This window comes from Pan troglodytes, chromosome 16 (assembly GCF_028858775.2).
Source record: "Pan troglodytes isolate AG18354 chromosome 16, NHGRI_mPanTro3-v2.0_pri, whole genome shotgun sequence".
NCBI lineage: Eukaryota > Metazoa > Chordata > Mammalia > Primates > Hominidae > Pan > Pan troglodytes.
Genome location: NC_072414.2, coordinates 47,700,723 through 47,714,767, shown reverse-complemented (window position 1 = coordinate 47,714,767; position 14,045 = coordinate 47,700,723). Strand labels below are relative to the sequence as shown.

General features: G+C 37.9%; 1 protein-coding gene across 2 annotated transcripts in view; it reads left to right on the top strand.

Moving 5' to 3' along the window:
- The window catches only part of PRTG (protogenin), a 125,412-nt gene that overhangs the window by 49,477 nt on the left and 61,890 nt on the right, over positions 1 to 14,045 (top strand). For both annotated transcript variants that reach the window (XM_510430.7, XM_009429172.5), the window contains exons 3-6: positions 9,740 to 9,884; positions 11,163 to 11,296; positions 13,032 to 13,169; positions 13,448 to 13,606. In XM_510430.7, the coding sequence (XP_510430.2) occupies positions 9,740 to 9,884; positions 11,163 to 11,296; positions 13,032 to 13,169; positions 13,448 to 13,606 (576 nt within the window). The remainder of the gene's footprint in view (positions 1 to 9,739; positions 9,885 to 11,162; positions 11,297 to 13,031; positions 13,170 to 13,447; positions 13,607 to 14,045) is intronic.

The window sequence follows — 14,045 nt, the reverse complement described above, 5'->3', positions numbered from 1 at the left end:
CATTAATGCAAAACTGATTCTAACTCAGATGTATGGATTTTAATATCTGTACTCTTACCTTCAAGGCTATGCCAGTGTACCACCTCCCTATATACACATAAATTATGCTGGTCTGTACTGGCTTTTATTCCTGGTTTTCTTTATACCAGCTAAGGCCAAGATTTCACTTGGTCTTTTTTTTTTTTTCTGAGAAGGAGTTTCACTCTTGTTGCCCAGGCTGGAGAGCAATGGTGCAATCTCAGCTTACTGCAACCTCCGCCTTCTGGGTTCAAGCAATTCTCCTGCCTCAGCCTCCCAAGTAGCTGGGATTGCAGGCATGCGCCGCCACGCCCAGCTGATTTTGTGTTTTTAGTAGAGACAGGGTTTCTCCTTGTTGGTCAGGCCAGTCCCGACCACCCGATCTCAGGTGATCTGCCCACCTCAGCCTCCCAAAGTGTTGGGATTATAGGCGCGAGCCACCACTCCCTGCCACTTAGTCTTTTAAAAAAATATCCTTGGCTTGGCGCGGTGGCTCACGCCTGTAATCCCAGCCCTTTGGGAGGCCAAGGCAGTGGATCACTTGAAGCCAGGAGTTCAAGACCAGCCTGGTCAACATGGTGAAACCCCGTCTCTACTGAAAATACAAAAAAAAAATTAGCTGGCCGTGGTGGCATCCACCTGTAGTTCTAGCTACTGGGGAGGCTGAAGCAGGAGAATTGCTTGAACCCGGGAGGCAGAGGTTGCAGTGAGCTGAGATCGCACCACTGCACTCCGGCCTGGGCAACAGAGTGAGCCTCCATCTCAAAAAAAAAAAAAAAAAAAAAAAAGAGATTGCATTAAAATTGGAAAAACAGTAAACACTGTTTTTTTAGGCTGCTATTATAGAATCTCAAAGATGTCTTTCTGTAAATCTTAATGATAGCCTTACGTATGAGCCATTAGTCAAAAAATCAAGACTTATCATTGTAGAACAGCTGTAAATCAAAAATTTAAAAAAAAACACTTAAATCAAGATGAATATATATTTTAAGTTGTTTCTGTTATTAGTCCATGGCCTAATTTTACAGTTTCCCAGTTTGCCTTAACATGTCCAGTGTCTTCTCATTCTGATCAAATGAGAGTTTGGAATGGTTATTCAGTAGACCATCTGATCTCTCTTCATATGTTCTGATTCAGGCAACATTGTATCCCCCAACCTTTACAGGCCAGAAACCTCAGAACTATATGGATCCTTTCCTCGGTCTCCCCTGAATACCTCTGAGCCAAATGATGTTTGTTGTACAGTGTCTCTTTTGTGCGCCCTCTCTTTGTTCCTGTTACTTCTGCCATCATTAAAACCCATAGCAGATCTCTCTTCTGCTGTTCTGATAGTCTCTTAACTAGTTAGTCTCCCTACCTCTAAACTCTCTCCCTCTAAGTACTTGGCTTTTTGATGGTCAACATGTTTGTGGGCTTAGAACCAGGAAAATAACAACAAAGGAAAAACTGATATTCCTATTAGGTAAACTGTTTTTAAAAAAGAGATTTGTTTTTTAAAAAATATTTGACTACTACATTTTAGCTTGAGGTAGTATAACTGAGTTTACATACTTTTCTATCTTTTTCTTACTCTTATTTTTATTTTTTTGAGGCAAGGTCTCATTCTGTTGCCCAGGCTGGAGTGCAGTGGTGTGATCGTGGCTCACTGCAGACTCAACCTCCTGGGCTCAAGCAATTCTCCCACCTCAGCTGCCTGAGTAGCTGGGACTGCAGGCTCGCACCACCACACTGGGCTAATTTTTAAAACTTTTTTTTGTAGAGACGGGGTCTCGCCCTATTTCCCAGGCTGGTCACTTTCCTATCTTTAATAGGTTCCTAGAAGTAGACATACTTTTGTTTGAGATGAGAGCCATAGTTTTGAACTTCCAGTACACAGAGTTTTAAAGGTGTTTTTCTGTTTTGGAAATGTAGAAATTTAACACATATTCTTTTTTTTTTTTTTTGAGATGGAGTCTTGCTCTGTTGCCCAGGCTGGAATACAGTGGCACGATCTCGGCTCACTGCAACCTCCGCCTCCCGGGTTCAGGCGATTCTTCTGCCTCGGCCTCCTGAGTAGCTGGGACTACAGGCGTACGCCACCATGCCCGGCTAATTTTTGTGTTTTTAGTAGAGACAGGGTTTCACCATGTTGGTCAGGATGGTTTTGATTTCCTGACCTTGTGATCCACCCTCCTTGGCCTCCCAAAGTGCTGGGATTACAGGTGTGAGCCACCGTGCCAAGCCTTAACACATATTCTTACCCAGCTAGAAAGCCAATGCATTTCACTTTATACTGAGCAGCAGAATTGCTTAGGAGTAGAACCTGTACCTTTTTTTTTTTTTTTTTTTGAAACAGAGTTTTACTCTTGTTTCCCAGGCTGGAGTGCAGTGGTGCGATCTCGGCTCACTGCAACCTCCGCCTCCCAGGTTCAAGCAATTCTCCTGCCTCAGCCTCCTGAGTAGCTGGGATTACAGGCACCTGCCACCACACCCAGCTAATTTTTTGTATTTTTAGTAGAGATGGGGTTTCATCACGTTGGCCAGGTTGGTCTCGAACTCCTGACCTCGGGTGATCCACCTGAAGTGCAGGGATTATGGGCGTGAGCCACTGCGCCTGGCCTAGAACCTGTAATTTGTATCTTCTACAGAAAGTTTGGGGAACTCAAACTTTTACTCATAAGGGTCTTGGAAGTTGACTACCTGGATTCAGATCCCAGTATCACCACTTACTAGCGGCAAACTTTGGGCAAGTTGCTTAATTTCCCTGTCCAGTTTCCTTAACTGAAAATTGGGTGAGTAATAGTTTTGAGAACTAAATAAGCTGGAATATGTAATGTGCTCAATGCAGCACTGGCAATAAAATGTATGTTAAGCTATTGTTATTTCTGTCTTTATTAAATTGCTTCAAACCTCTGTTATTTGCTTTTATAATTTGGGTTGATTATTCCTTATCTGAAATGCTTGGAACCAGAAGTGTTTCAGATTTCACATTTTTTTAAAATTTTGTAATATTTGCATTACGCCGGTTGAGCATCCCAAATCCAAAAGGCTGAAATGTTCCAATGAGTATTTCCTTTGAGCATCATGTCAGTGCTAAAAAAGTTCCGGATTTGGAGCATTTTGGATTTTTGAATTTGGGATTCTCTGTACTTTTGCAATGCTCAGCTTTTGGGGGTGCTTTGTCCTTTTTCTTCATAGCATTTATCACAGTTTGAATTTATTACACTTGGATAGTAATTTAATTAAATGCTTTTCTCCACCATTAACAAAGATCCCTGAGAATAAAACCTCTGTTAGTTTTGTTCCTCATTAGATCCTTGGCGCCTAGCATGCACTAGACACTGAATGCATATTCATTGAATGAATTAATAAATTTAGAAGAGATTACTTTAAAAGTTTCCTAAAAGTGATTAAAATTGTTTTCAAAATTGGGGAGAAAATCTGGTCCATTATTTTATCAAGAATTTTATGACTCGGAGCCTATCAGCATGGTTAACCACAAACTAAATGAATGGTGTTATTGTAAGAACAATGGGATCAATATTAATATGTGATTCATGGAAATTAACTCCTTCGTGTCAGTTATACTGTATATCTTTAATAGCAGAGATATTGTTTTTATGTAACTATTTAAGATTGGTTGCTTAAATACTATCGCATCTTGCCATAAAAACAGTTTGGTTTTGAAATAATTGATGCCTAACTACTCTTTTTTTTTTTTTTTTTGAGACGGAGTCTTGCTCTGTCACCCACGCTGGAGTGTAGTGGTGCAATCTCGGCTCACTGCAAGCTCCACCTCCTGGGTTCACACCATTCTTCTGCCTCAGCCTCCCCAGCAGCTGGGACTACAGGTGCACGCTGCTATGCCTGGCTAATTTTTTTGTATTTTTAGTAGAGACGGGGTTTCACCGTGTTAGCCAGGGTGGTCTCGATCTCCTGACCTCGTTATCCACCCGCCTTGGCCTCCCAAAGTGCTGGGATTACAGGTGTGAGCCACTGCGCCTGGCCTTTTTTTTTTTTTTAATTTAAGTTCTAGGGTACATGTGCACAACGTGTAGGTTTGTTACATAGGTATACATGTGCCTATGTTGGTTTTGCTGCACCCATCAACTCGTAATTTACATTAGGTATTTCTCCTAATGCTATCCCTCCCCCAGACCCCCTCCCCTTTTTCTTTTTTTTTTGCAAACGCTCACTAACAAGTCTGTTTGTTGGGACTACACCCAGCTAAAAAGAGTTAAAATATGTATTTGGCATAAAGGAAGATTTTTTTTATTTTGCTATGGCAAGGAGATATGCATTCATTTTTTTCTAGTAGTTAGGCTAAGCAGTTTAAATATTTAGAAGGATGGATGCTGAGACATGATGCTTTTTGACAGCATTTACAATTAGAATCACATTTTTGTGAGATTATTTCTTTGTTGGTTTTAGAAGTAGTGGATTAACCTATAGAAGCCTTTGAATGGATAGATGAAAGCTGCTTGAGTCTAATGCAGCTTATCAAACACTGGTGTTTGTCTGGAGTGTTTTGAAGAGGGGAAGGGAAGAATGAAAGCAGAAACAAGATAAGAGGCTGATAGTGGTTCAGGTGAGAGATGTTGGGACTGGAACAGAAGGGAATGGATTTGACACGTGTTTAGGAGTTAAAATCAGTGGGAACAGGTGATTGAGAATACAGAAAGAGTAAGTAGTCTCTAGCTTAGGTGAGTAATTTGACAGTGGTGTGACAAAGATGAAGCAGAGATACAGCCTTGGAAGAAAGATCACTTCATTTTGGACACGATGACTTTGGAGTGCCTTTGTTTTGTTTTCTTTCTTTTTTTGAGATGGATTCTCGCTCTGTCACCAGGCGGGAGTGCAGTGGCACGACCTCAGCTCACTGCAACCTCTGCCTCCCAGGTTCAAGTGATTCTCCTGCCTCAGCCTCCCTAGTAGCTGGGACTACAGGTACGCACCACAACGCCCAGCTAATTTTTGTATTTTTAGTAGAGGCATGGTTTCACCATGTTGGCCAGGATGGTCTGGATCTCTTGACTTTGTGATCTGCCTGCCTTGGCCTCCCAAAGTGCTGGGATTACAGGCATGAGCCACTGCGGCGGCCTGCAGTGCCTTTCATAAACTCCAGGCGAAGATGTCCAGTGCACAGTTGGAGCGATGAGTACGAAGGTCTGAGGATGGTGATCTAAGCTGGAAGAGGTATTTAGGGGAATCAGCAGCAACAGCTGGCTGTGGTTGAAAACTGAAAGAGGATATAATCACCAAAAAAGACCATGGAGAGAGAAAAGAACAGAGACTCTCTGGAAGGAAGGGCAGAAGAGGAGGGAGAGCGAGCCCTTGAAAAGGGAGACAGGAAGGAGGAGCCACAGCAATAAAAGGAGAACAAGGAGCATGTAGTATCATAGACCCTGTTTCCATAAAATAATAGGGAAGAAAGCAGATTAGATGTTTGAGGTATGGAGTCAGAAAGGAAGAAGGGGAGACAGCCAGTATAATACCCTTAAGAGAAGTTTCGATCCCATGGGGAGGAGAGCAGATAGCTGCTAGAGGGATCACGTAACGTGATGTAAAGACATGTTTAGAGTTTTCTTCCTTTTGTTTTTTGAGGTTGGGAGAGAGTGGAACACTTTTATTTGTGGAGGGAAAGGAGCTGGGAGAAGAGTTTGAATATGCAGAGGGGAGAGAGATCCCAGAGGGGAGGGAAGAGATTGGGATTGGTGTCCAGATGGAGGGATTACAAACAGAAAGGAGGGAATTTACTTTCATTGTTGATTCATGGTTGCCTCTTTCTTTCAGTCTCAGAGGTAACCGATGAAAGTCCTAAGCAGTATCTGGCTTGGTATTTTCTCCATGAAACTATTTTGCCAGTGGATTGAATTTTCAAAAGATATCAAAAAGTTAGATATTTTAAATATAAAGGTGTTTGTGAGGATTAAAAAATATGTACCTTTATACTTGGGTTCAAACCTTTCTGAAAACCAGAGTTTTCAAGGGTAAACCTATTTATATTTCGGTTCTCAGAGTTTTATGACTCCAGAGTTCCAGCCCATTAGGCCTAAAGTACAAGGTTAGCTCAATTGTTATAATAAAAAAATCTTAGGGATTTCATAGATTTATCCATTTGAGAAAAAAGGGGAACTGCTTAAAGAAAAGGCAGTGGTGCCCAGGCATATTGTTTGATTGGTTAGATTCAGAGTGAAAAAACAACACTCAGTTGCCTATGTGGCTGCCAGGAAGTAGTAACTCAAGGCAGCAGAGCGATCATTTTTATTCTCAATAATCACATTTATAAGAAGTTTTCACTCTATTGGCTTGTTTAATCTTTATAAAAATCCTTTGGTATGGGAGGGATAGATTTTTGTCTCTAAAAAAAATGCCAGTAAAATATTGGGCATTGTTTGGAATTGTAGCAAACAAAAAAATAATAAAAAGCACTATTTTCTTCTCACCCCGTCTTGGTATTTGTACCCAAGAAACTCCTTACAATTCTAGTTATTGTGCTTAAAGACCTAATAGAATTGGAGAAAATTCAAAATACTAGTTCAATTCAGAAAGTATATATTTTTTTAGTGCCAAATCTGCACCGTTTACTGTCTTACAGTATCCTGCAAAGAACATGACCTGCTGCTGCCCCTCAGTGAGCTTATAATGTAGAAGCGGAGGAAGACTTGTAAATAAGTGATTATAATGTGAAATAAAGGCAGCAGTGAAGGTCTGCAGTGTACAGAGGTAGCAGAGAAAAGGGTCGGAAACCACTTCCCAAAGGATGGGATAAGTGAACCAGGCTTTAAAGAATGACAGGATTTCATCAGGTGGACAAAGGGACCAATGTTATTAGGAAGAGAAGGAAATGTTCACATAAACCTTAGAGGTGTGAAATATCATGGCGTATTTCGTGAATTATAAGTAGCTCAGTGTTAGTGAAACATCACTGTAAGTGGTTGAATATAAGGCTAGAGTTTTACAGGGAATAATTAATTCAGCAGCAACACAGATTCATGGTTTATGATGATCACTGAGGGTGATGTTGGTGGCAGGGGAGATACCAGCTAAGAGGCTCCAGAAAGACATCTAGACAGGATATGATAAGGGCCTGAATTGAACAGAGGACTGTTAGGGATGAAGAGAAGTCAGATATGAGAGAGGAATAAATGAGATAAAACATCTTGAATTGAATACTTAATTCATTGTGGGGTCGTGGAAGAAGAAATTGTTAAAGTGGACAGGCTGGGGGAGCTTCTGTTCTGTAAAAAAAATTTAAACTAAATAAGATATTTCAGTCTGGAGAGGTAGAGTCTGAGAAATAATAAAGTAAAATTCCCATTTTGAAGTCTGTCAATTGAATATGGACTGGATTATCAGTGACAACTAGAACTAATGGTCACCCCTCACACATGGAAAAGGTGAATATGGGATTGACAAGAGTGCTTTATATTTCATAAAGCAAGCATTATATTTATGGAAATGTAGGTCCTAATTCCCCCCAAGATAAATGTATTCAACATAGTTTAAGTTAATTATAAAAAGACAAACTTACCTGATTATTGAGAAATCAGGTTGTTCTGCCTGAATGTGAAGCTGATATTTTAAAGGTGAATCTAGCCATCTGTTTCCTAATTCTTTAGTAGATAAACAGCAGGGGATGGTCCATAGGTTTAGATCCAAAATTAAAATGTTTGCAGATAAACATCCTAGCAAGTGTACAGAAGCAATGAAAAGTAGCTCAATGTTAGTGAAACACCATTGTAAGTGGTTGAATATGGGGCTTGAGTTTTACAGGGACTAATTAATTGATCAGCAACATAGATTCATGATATCGATTTTTAGAGTTTGATATTCTAAGAGTGGTTCTCCAACTGAAGAGTCTCACTCTTTATACTCTTAAAACTCAAATAACATTTATGTAGCTTACATCTATTGACACTATTAGAAATTAAAACTGAGAAAAATATTCATTAATTCATTTTAGAATGAAAACATTTATGCATCATATATTAATATAACTATTTTCCAGAGGAAAAAATTAGCCAGAGGAGCAGAATTGCTTTACATTTGTGCCTATCTCTTTAGTTAGCTTAATAGAAGACAGCTGGGTTCTCATATGTGTCTGCCTCAACTTTTGGTCTGTTGTAATACTATGCATTACAATTACTCCTGGAAAACACCGTATATTCAAGACAGGAGAGTGAAAGTTATTATGCAAATGATTCTGACTTTGAGGATCCACCAACAATAGCAGTTTGAAACAGATTTATGTTTCATACACAAATAAGGTATTACTTCACCCCCACTCCACCCTTTTGGGAAGTCCATCCTCCTAAGAATATTTTCACCATTATTTGCTGGCCTTGTCCTGTGCTTGTAAAGGCCTGTGATCTATCTACAGATAAATGAGTTCAAGTGCAAGGCAGAATTTTTTAGCCTTCTATGACCTTTTACCCTTTTCAGCCTAATGAAGCATAAGTTCATGTAACCCTATTACCTCTATTCTTCTTCATAACTTCTCATTTTATTTATAAATAATAAAGTTCAAACAAATTTTTCTTTGAACTGGAATCTGGGGAGGGGAGGAGTAAGACTATAGTAGTGGACCTTTCTTTGTATCTTGGAAGACTTAGTAGAAGGAAGGGAAACCTGGAATTTACACTCCTTCAAAATGTGATCATGGACACTGAAGACCACTTCCTGGAGGCCTGCCTAGAATTGCAAAGAATAATTATCTCTAGAAAATAGCAACCCTTCAAGATTGATCTCTGCTTTGGAAATAGATGAGCCTAAAAATCGTCTCTTGAGTTTCTCTACCTTTTGTTTGAGATGCACCCTTGGGCTTCTCTCTTTCCTTTCTCATCCTGTTCCTTCAATACCAGCTTCATCTGATTCCAGATAGAGTGATGTGTCTGTGGCATAAGAACCAAGTCTTTGTTTTCTTTAAGATATCGCTAGACTCTCCCCATTCCCACTGCCACCACCCAGTTCTGTAATCCCTATTTAATAGCCTATTGGACTTTTGACTTGAGACTCCTTTATTCTATCCATCCTGATTAGTTTTTCCCACACATTGCTAATATCAGGACATGCCTTTGCTCAGAAATCTTCAGTGATGCCTTAATTTGTACCATGATATAAATCTGTTTTATCTGTATTCTCCTTCAGCTTTCCCATAAACTCTTAATCTGAAATATTTTGCAGTAGTTCTGGCTGTTTCCTCACAATCCTATGAATGCAAGCTTTGCATTTCTTACCTCTGTGCTTGTCTTCATGTTATTCTTTTCACTTGAAATGTTCTGTGCTTTCCCACCACCACCACCCCCATCTAAATCCGGTGGATTCTTCAAAAGCTAATTCAAAACCAGTTCCTGTAAATGGTTTTTACCTGATTAGTTTGAATTTATTTGTTTCCCTCTCCTCTGATATACAATAGTATTTGAAGTTTGTACCACACAGTTTAGTAATTATATACCATTGTTTATTTTTGTTTCATATGTTAACTTTTTATCTCCAAATAGATAAATTTCTTGCGAACCTATTTAGAATTTAATTCTGGGAAAGACCAGACTCCGTAAATTGGGCAACTGCCCAGTGTTTTCTCCAAAATTATTCACTAAATTATCTTCATGCTGGTTAAGTTAGGTTGGTCTTATATCCAAGCAAGGGTTCAAGTCCAATAAGTAATATCTTGTGTAATGTTACTTCTAAGTGTTATTTTCATGCACTTATTCTGAATTTCTCAAACTTTATCTTATAGCTATTTCTGCATTTGAAGTCCAGCCAATTTCCACTGAGGTCCACGAAGGTGGAGTTGCTCGATTTGCATGCAAGATTTCATCCCACCCTCCTGCAGTCATAACATGGGAGTTCAATCGGACAACTCTACCTATGACTATGGACAGGTAGATGTAGATTTTTGTCTTTGGAGATGATATGGGAGTAATGAAGACTTCATATGAGATTGTATAGGGAGAAACACCATTATAGGCCTCATTTTTATTTAGGGCAGTAATAACTGATTGCTTAAGACATTTCAAACTTAGCCAAAGAATTAGATCATCAGTCTCTGGCACATGGGGCATGGTTCCTGGTTTAGATCAGAATTTAAATAGATTATCCTACTGCCTTGATCCTTTCCTCAACCATCTGTTCTAACCATGACTATCTGGACTGCAGCCCAGGGTTTTAGGAAACCAGATTACACTCTCATTGCTGGGAAGGGCAGTGTTGGTGTAAGGGTCTTTCATGTATGCCCTGGTAGCTGCCCACTCCTGTCTCTGCCTTCCACTTCTCAACCCCCTCTTTACTACAAATGCACACACGAGCACACATGCACACATCTAGTGTTCTGCGGGTGGTTGGGATTGAAAAATCAAGAACTTGATAGCAACTCCAAAAAGTTTGATTCCTGCCCTGCTCCTGAGTTGGCAGACATTTGCTAACATGGTAAAGCACTAAGATGGAATAAGTTATTCACGGAAGTGCTTTATTTTAAAAAAAAAAGCATATCTACATATGTCTTGGACAATATATGGATATTAATAGGTAAAAAAATCAGGAATTTGAAAAAAATTATACTAAACTCTAGGCCACCAGTTAACTAAATCTATGCTAGAATGTCAAATGAGACTCTGTAAAATTCGACTGATAGATTGCACAAACCATATCATGCTGGATTGTTTATGTTTTAGAGAGCTTTAGTGACCCAAATGAAAACAATAGAATCAAGCTAATATTTTAAAAGGTCTTTAAAGTATTGCTTGTAGCACTGTAAAAAGGTTGAGTGTATTCCTATCACAGAATATGTTAAATAAAATATATAGTCTAAGCCCGGCACGGTGGCTCACGCCTGTAATTCCAACACTTTGGGAGGCCGAGGCAGGCAGATCACTTGAGGTCAGAAATTCAAGACCAGCCTGGTCATCATGGTGAAACCCCGTCTCTACTAAAAATACAAAAATCAGCTGGGCATGGTGGCGCACCTGTAATCCCAGCTGCTTGGTAGGCTGAGGCAGGAGAATCGCTTGAACCCTGGAGACAGACGTTCCAGTGAGCTGAGATCATGCCATTGCACTCCAGCCGGGGCAACAAGAGTGAAACTCCATCTCAAAAATAAATAAATAAATAAATAAAATATGAAATCTACTACAAAAAGTTTAATTATCTTTCTCTCATAACAGGATAACTGCCCTACCAACAGGAGTATTGCAGATCTATGATGTCAGCCAAAGGGATTCTGGAAATTATCGTTGTATTGCTGCCACTGTAGCCCACCGACGTAAAAGTATGGAGGCCTCGCTAACTGTGATTCCAGGTACCACGCAGAGTGGTTTTTCCATTTTTATGACGTTTTATTGGCGCAGTTGTTACTTCTTCTCCTCTGCTGTAATAATGTGCCGTAAAATAGAATTTCATTTAAATTATTATAATCTATTTGGAAAATGGTCATTTTTAGTTATTAAGCAACTCTTCTTTCATAGGCCAGTTTTCTATGTTATGTCAATGTCTTGAAGAAATATTCAGTCTTAAGAAAGATTAACAAATATTCAGTCTTTGGTATTCTATTCAATGCTAAAATTCACTGATGCTCAGGTCTGTCATAGAAAATGGCATGTTATTTTCATTCACCTATGCACACCCTCCTGTATACTTTAAATCATCTCTAGATTACTTGTAATACCTAATAATGTAAATTCTATGTAAATCATTGTTATACTGTATTTTAAAATTTGTGTATTTTTATTTTTTAAAAAAATATTTTCAACAGGCAGTTGGTTGAATTTACAGATGTGCAACCCACAGATACTGAGGGCTGGCTATATTTCACTTTCGTTTTTAAAAGTGTAAAATACAGAAAGCACAAAAAAGAGAATAACAGTCATCCGTTTCTACCAGAATTGTCTGTTGTGGAAAAAGATATGCTTGTTTCTAGTCATATTCTTTTGCTTGTCGTTTAAAGAAATACCATGATTTGCATTTGTAAAAATGATACATGCATTTTATAAAAAGTAATGTTTATGAAAATAGAAAATATAAAGCTTCTATATTAAACAATTTTTAAAAACACAAAAATAAAAGTTAAAAAGTATCCTCAATCTTAATGCAAAAATTATCATTGTTAATATTAAGCGAGCACAATTTTATATATTTTGCCATACATTAATATAGGTAGAAGGGAAACTAGAGAGATGCATATAAAGAAATAGATATTTCATTAAAATGCAATAGATGATAGTTTTTATTTTAAAGGTTAAGTTTGTTTAAATGTAGTAGAAGAAAACCTGGACTGAAGACATTGTTGAACTTCACATAAATGTTTATTCTTCACAAGAGATACTGGTTTCTAACAGATCCTTTAAGGCTGAAAAAAGAAGAAATTTAGAAAAACATTAAGAGGCTGAAGTTATGTATTTTATGCTATGCTTTAATTTTAGGTAAATTAAATAAATTTTAGATAATTATATAAATAAATGAATGTTTGAACCTCAATTAAAAGTAATGATACAGAAAATAACCTGAATGTCCATCAACTGATGAATGGATAAATAAAATGTGTTCTATCTATACAATGATATATATTGCTCAATATAAAGGAATGAAGTACTTATACATGTAACAACATGGGTGAACCTTGAAAACATTATGCTAACTGAAAAGAAGCCATTCGGAAAAGACCACATAATATATGGTTCCATTTATATGAAATGTCTAGAATAGGCAAATCCAGAGAGACTGAAAGTAGATTAGTGGTTACTAGGCTGTGGAGAGAAGAAGAGATTGGGAGTGACTGCTAATGGGTTTGGGATTGTTTTGGAGAGTGATAAAAATGTTCTAAAATTAATTGTGGTAATAGTTGTACAACTCTGAAAACTCTAAAAACCACTGAATTATATACTTCAGATGGGTGAATTGGATGGTATGTGAGTTATATCTCAATAAAGTTGTTTTAAAAAAAGAAAAGTGAGTGATAAGAATAAATGTCTTACTAATTTCACTTATTATATCTTATTTATAATTTATTTTTATATTCTGTCTTTTCCTCCCCAAAGCTAAGGAGTCAAAATCCTTCCACACACCAACAATTATAGCAGGTCCACAGAACATAACAACATCTCTTCATCAGACTGTAGTTTTGGAATGCATGGCCACAGGAAATCCCAAACCAATCATTTCTTGGAGCCGCCTTGGTAAGTCTTCTCAGGAAAAAAAAAAAAAAGTCTTTTCCTTAAATTTTGTTCATTCTAATGAAATTTATAAAATGTTTATTTTACATACAAAAACACAGGTTTGGCTGTTGAATGTCTTAATTTTTTGGCATTTCAGTGAGTAGAGAAAAGGTCTTAACATGGAGAATTTTATACTTAGTTTTATACTTTTCATAATTGATTGCTTGGATAGTGGTCTTTTGACATAATTTCGGGTTATCTGTTACATTGTTTTAACTGAAGTATTCTCTTTGAAATAGATCACAAATCCATTGATGTCTTTAATACTCGGGTACTTGGAAATGGTAATCTCATGATATCTGATGTCAGGCTACAACATGCTGGAGTATATGTTTGTCGGGCCACTACCCCTGGCACACGCAACTTTACAGTTGCTATGGCAACTTTAACTGTATTAGGTATGTTCCTTTCATTCTGCAATCGGGGGAATCTTACATTTTAACATTTGCCGTTTTATCTCATTCATAGCTTACTTCTTTCTTGAGCTTTGTAGCATTGATATGAAGTATTGTAATCAAATGATGAATTTCAGGAAAAAACAAATATTTATGTTAAAATATAACTGTAGAATCATTCTGAGGTCACCATTCTGTTTACATGCATGCCATTATGTTCCTTCTTATTTAGGCTTCCCTTCTATCTCCATCACACCTACACACATATCCGTGTACCTATTTGCCAATTTAAAAATTTAATCTCTTGATTATTGCCACTTGCACTGCATTTGCATGTGGCTATATATTGTTCTTAGTTAAGAAGGATGATAGGTACATATATTTTAAGTGTGTCTATATAGATGCTCTGAATAGGGAAATCATGGAGGAAGTGAACACTGAG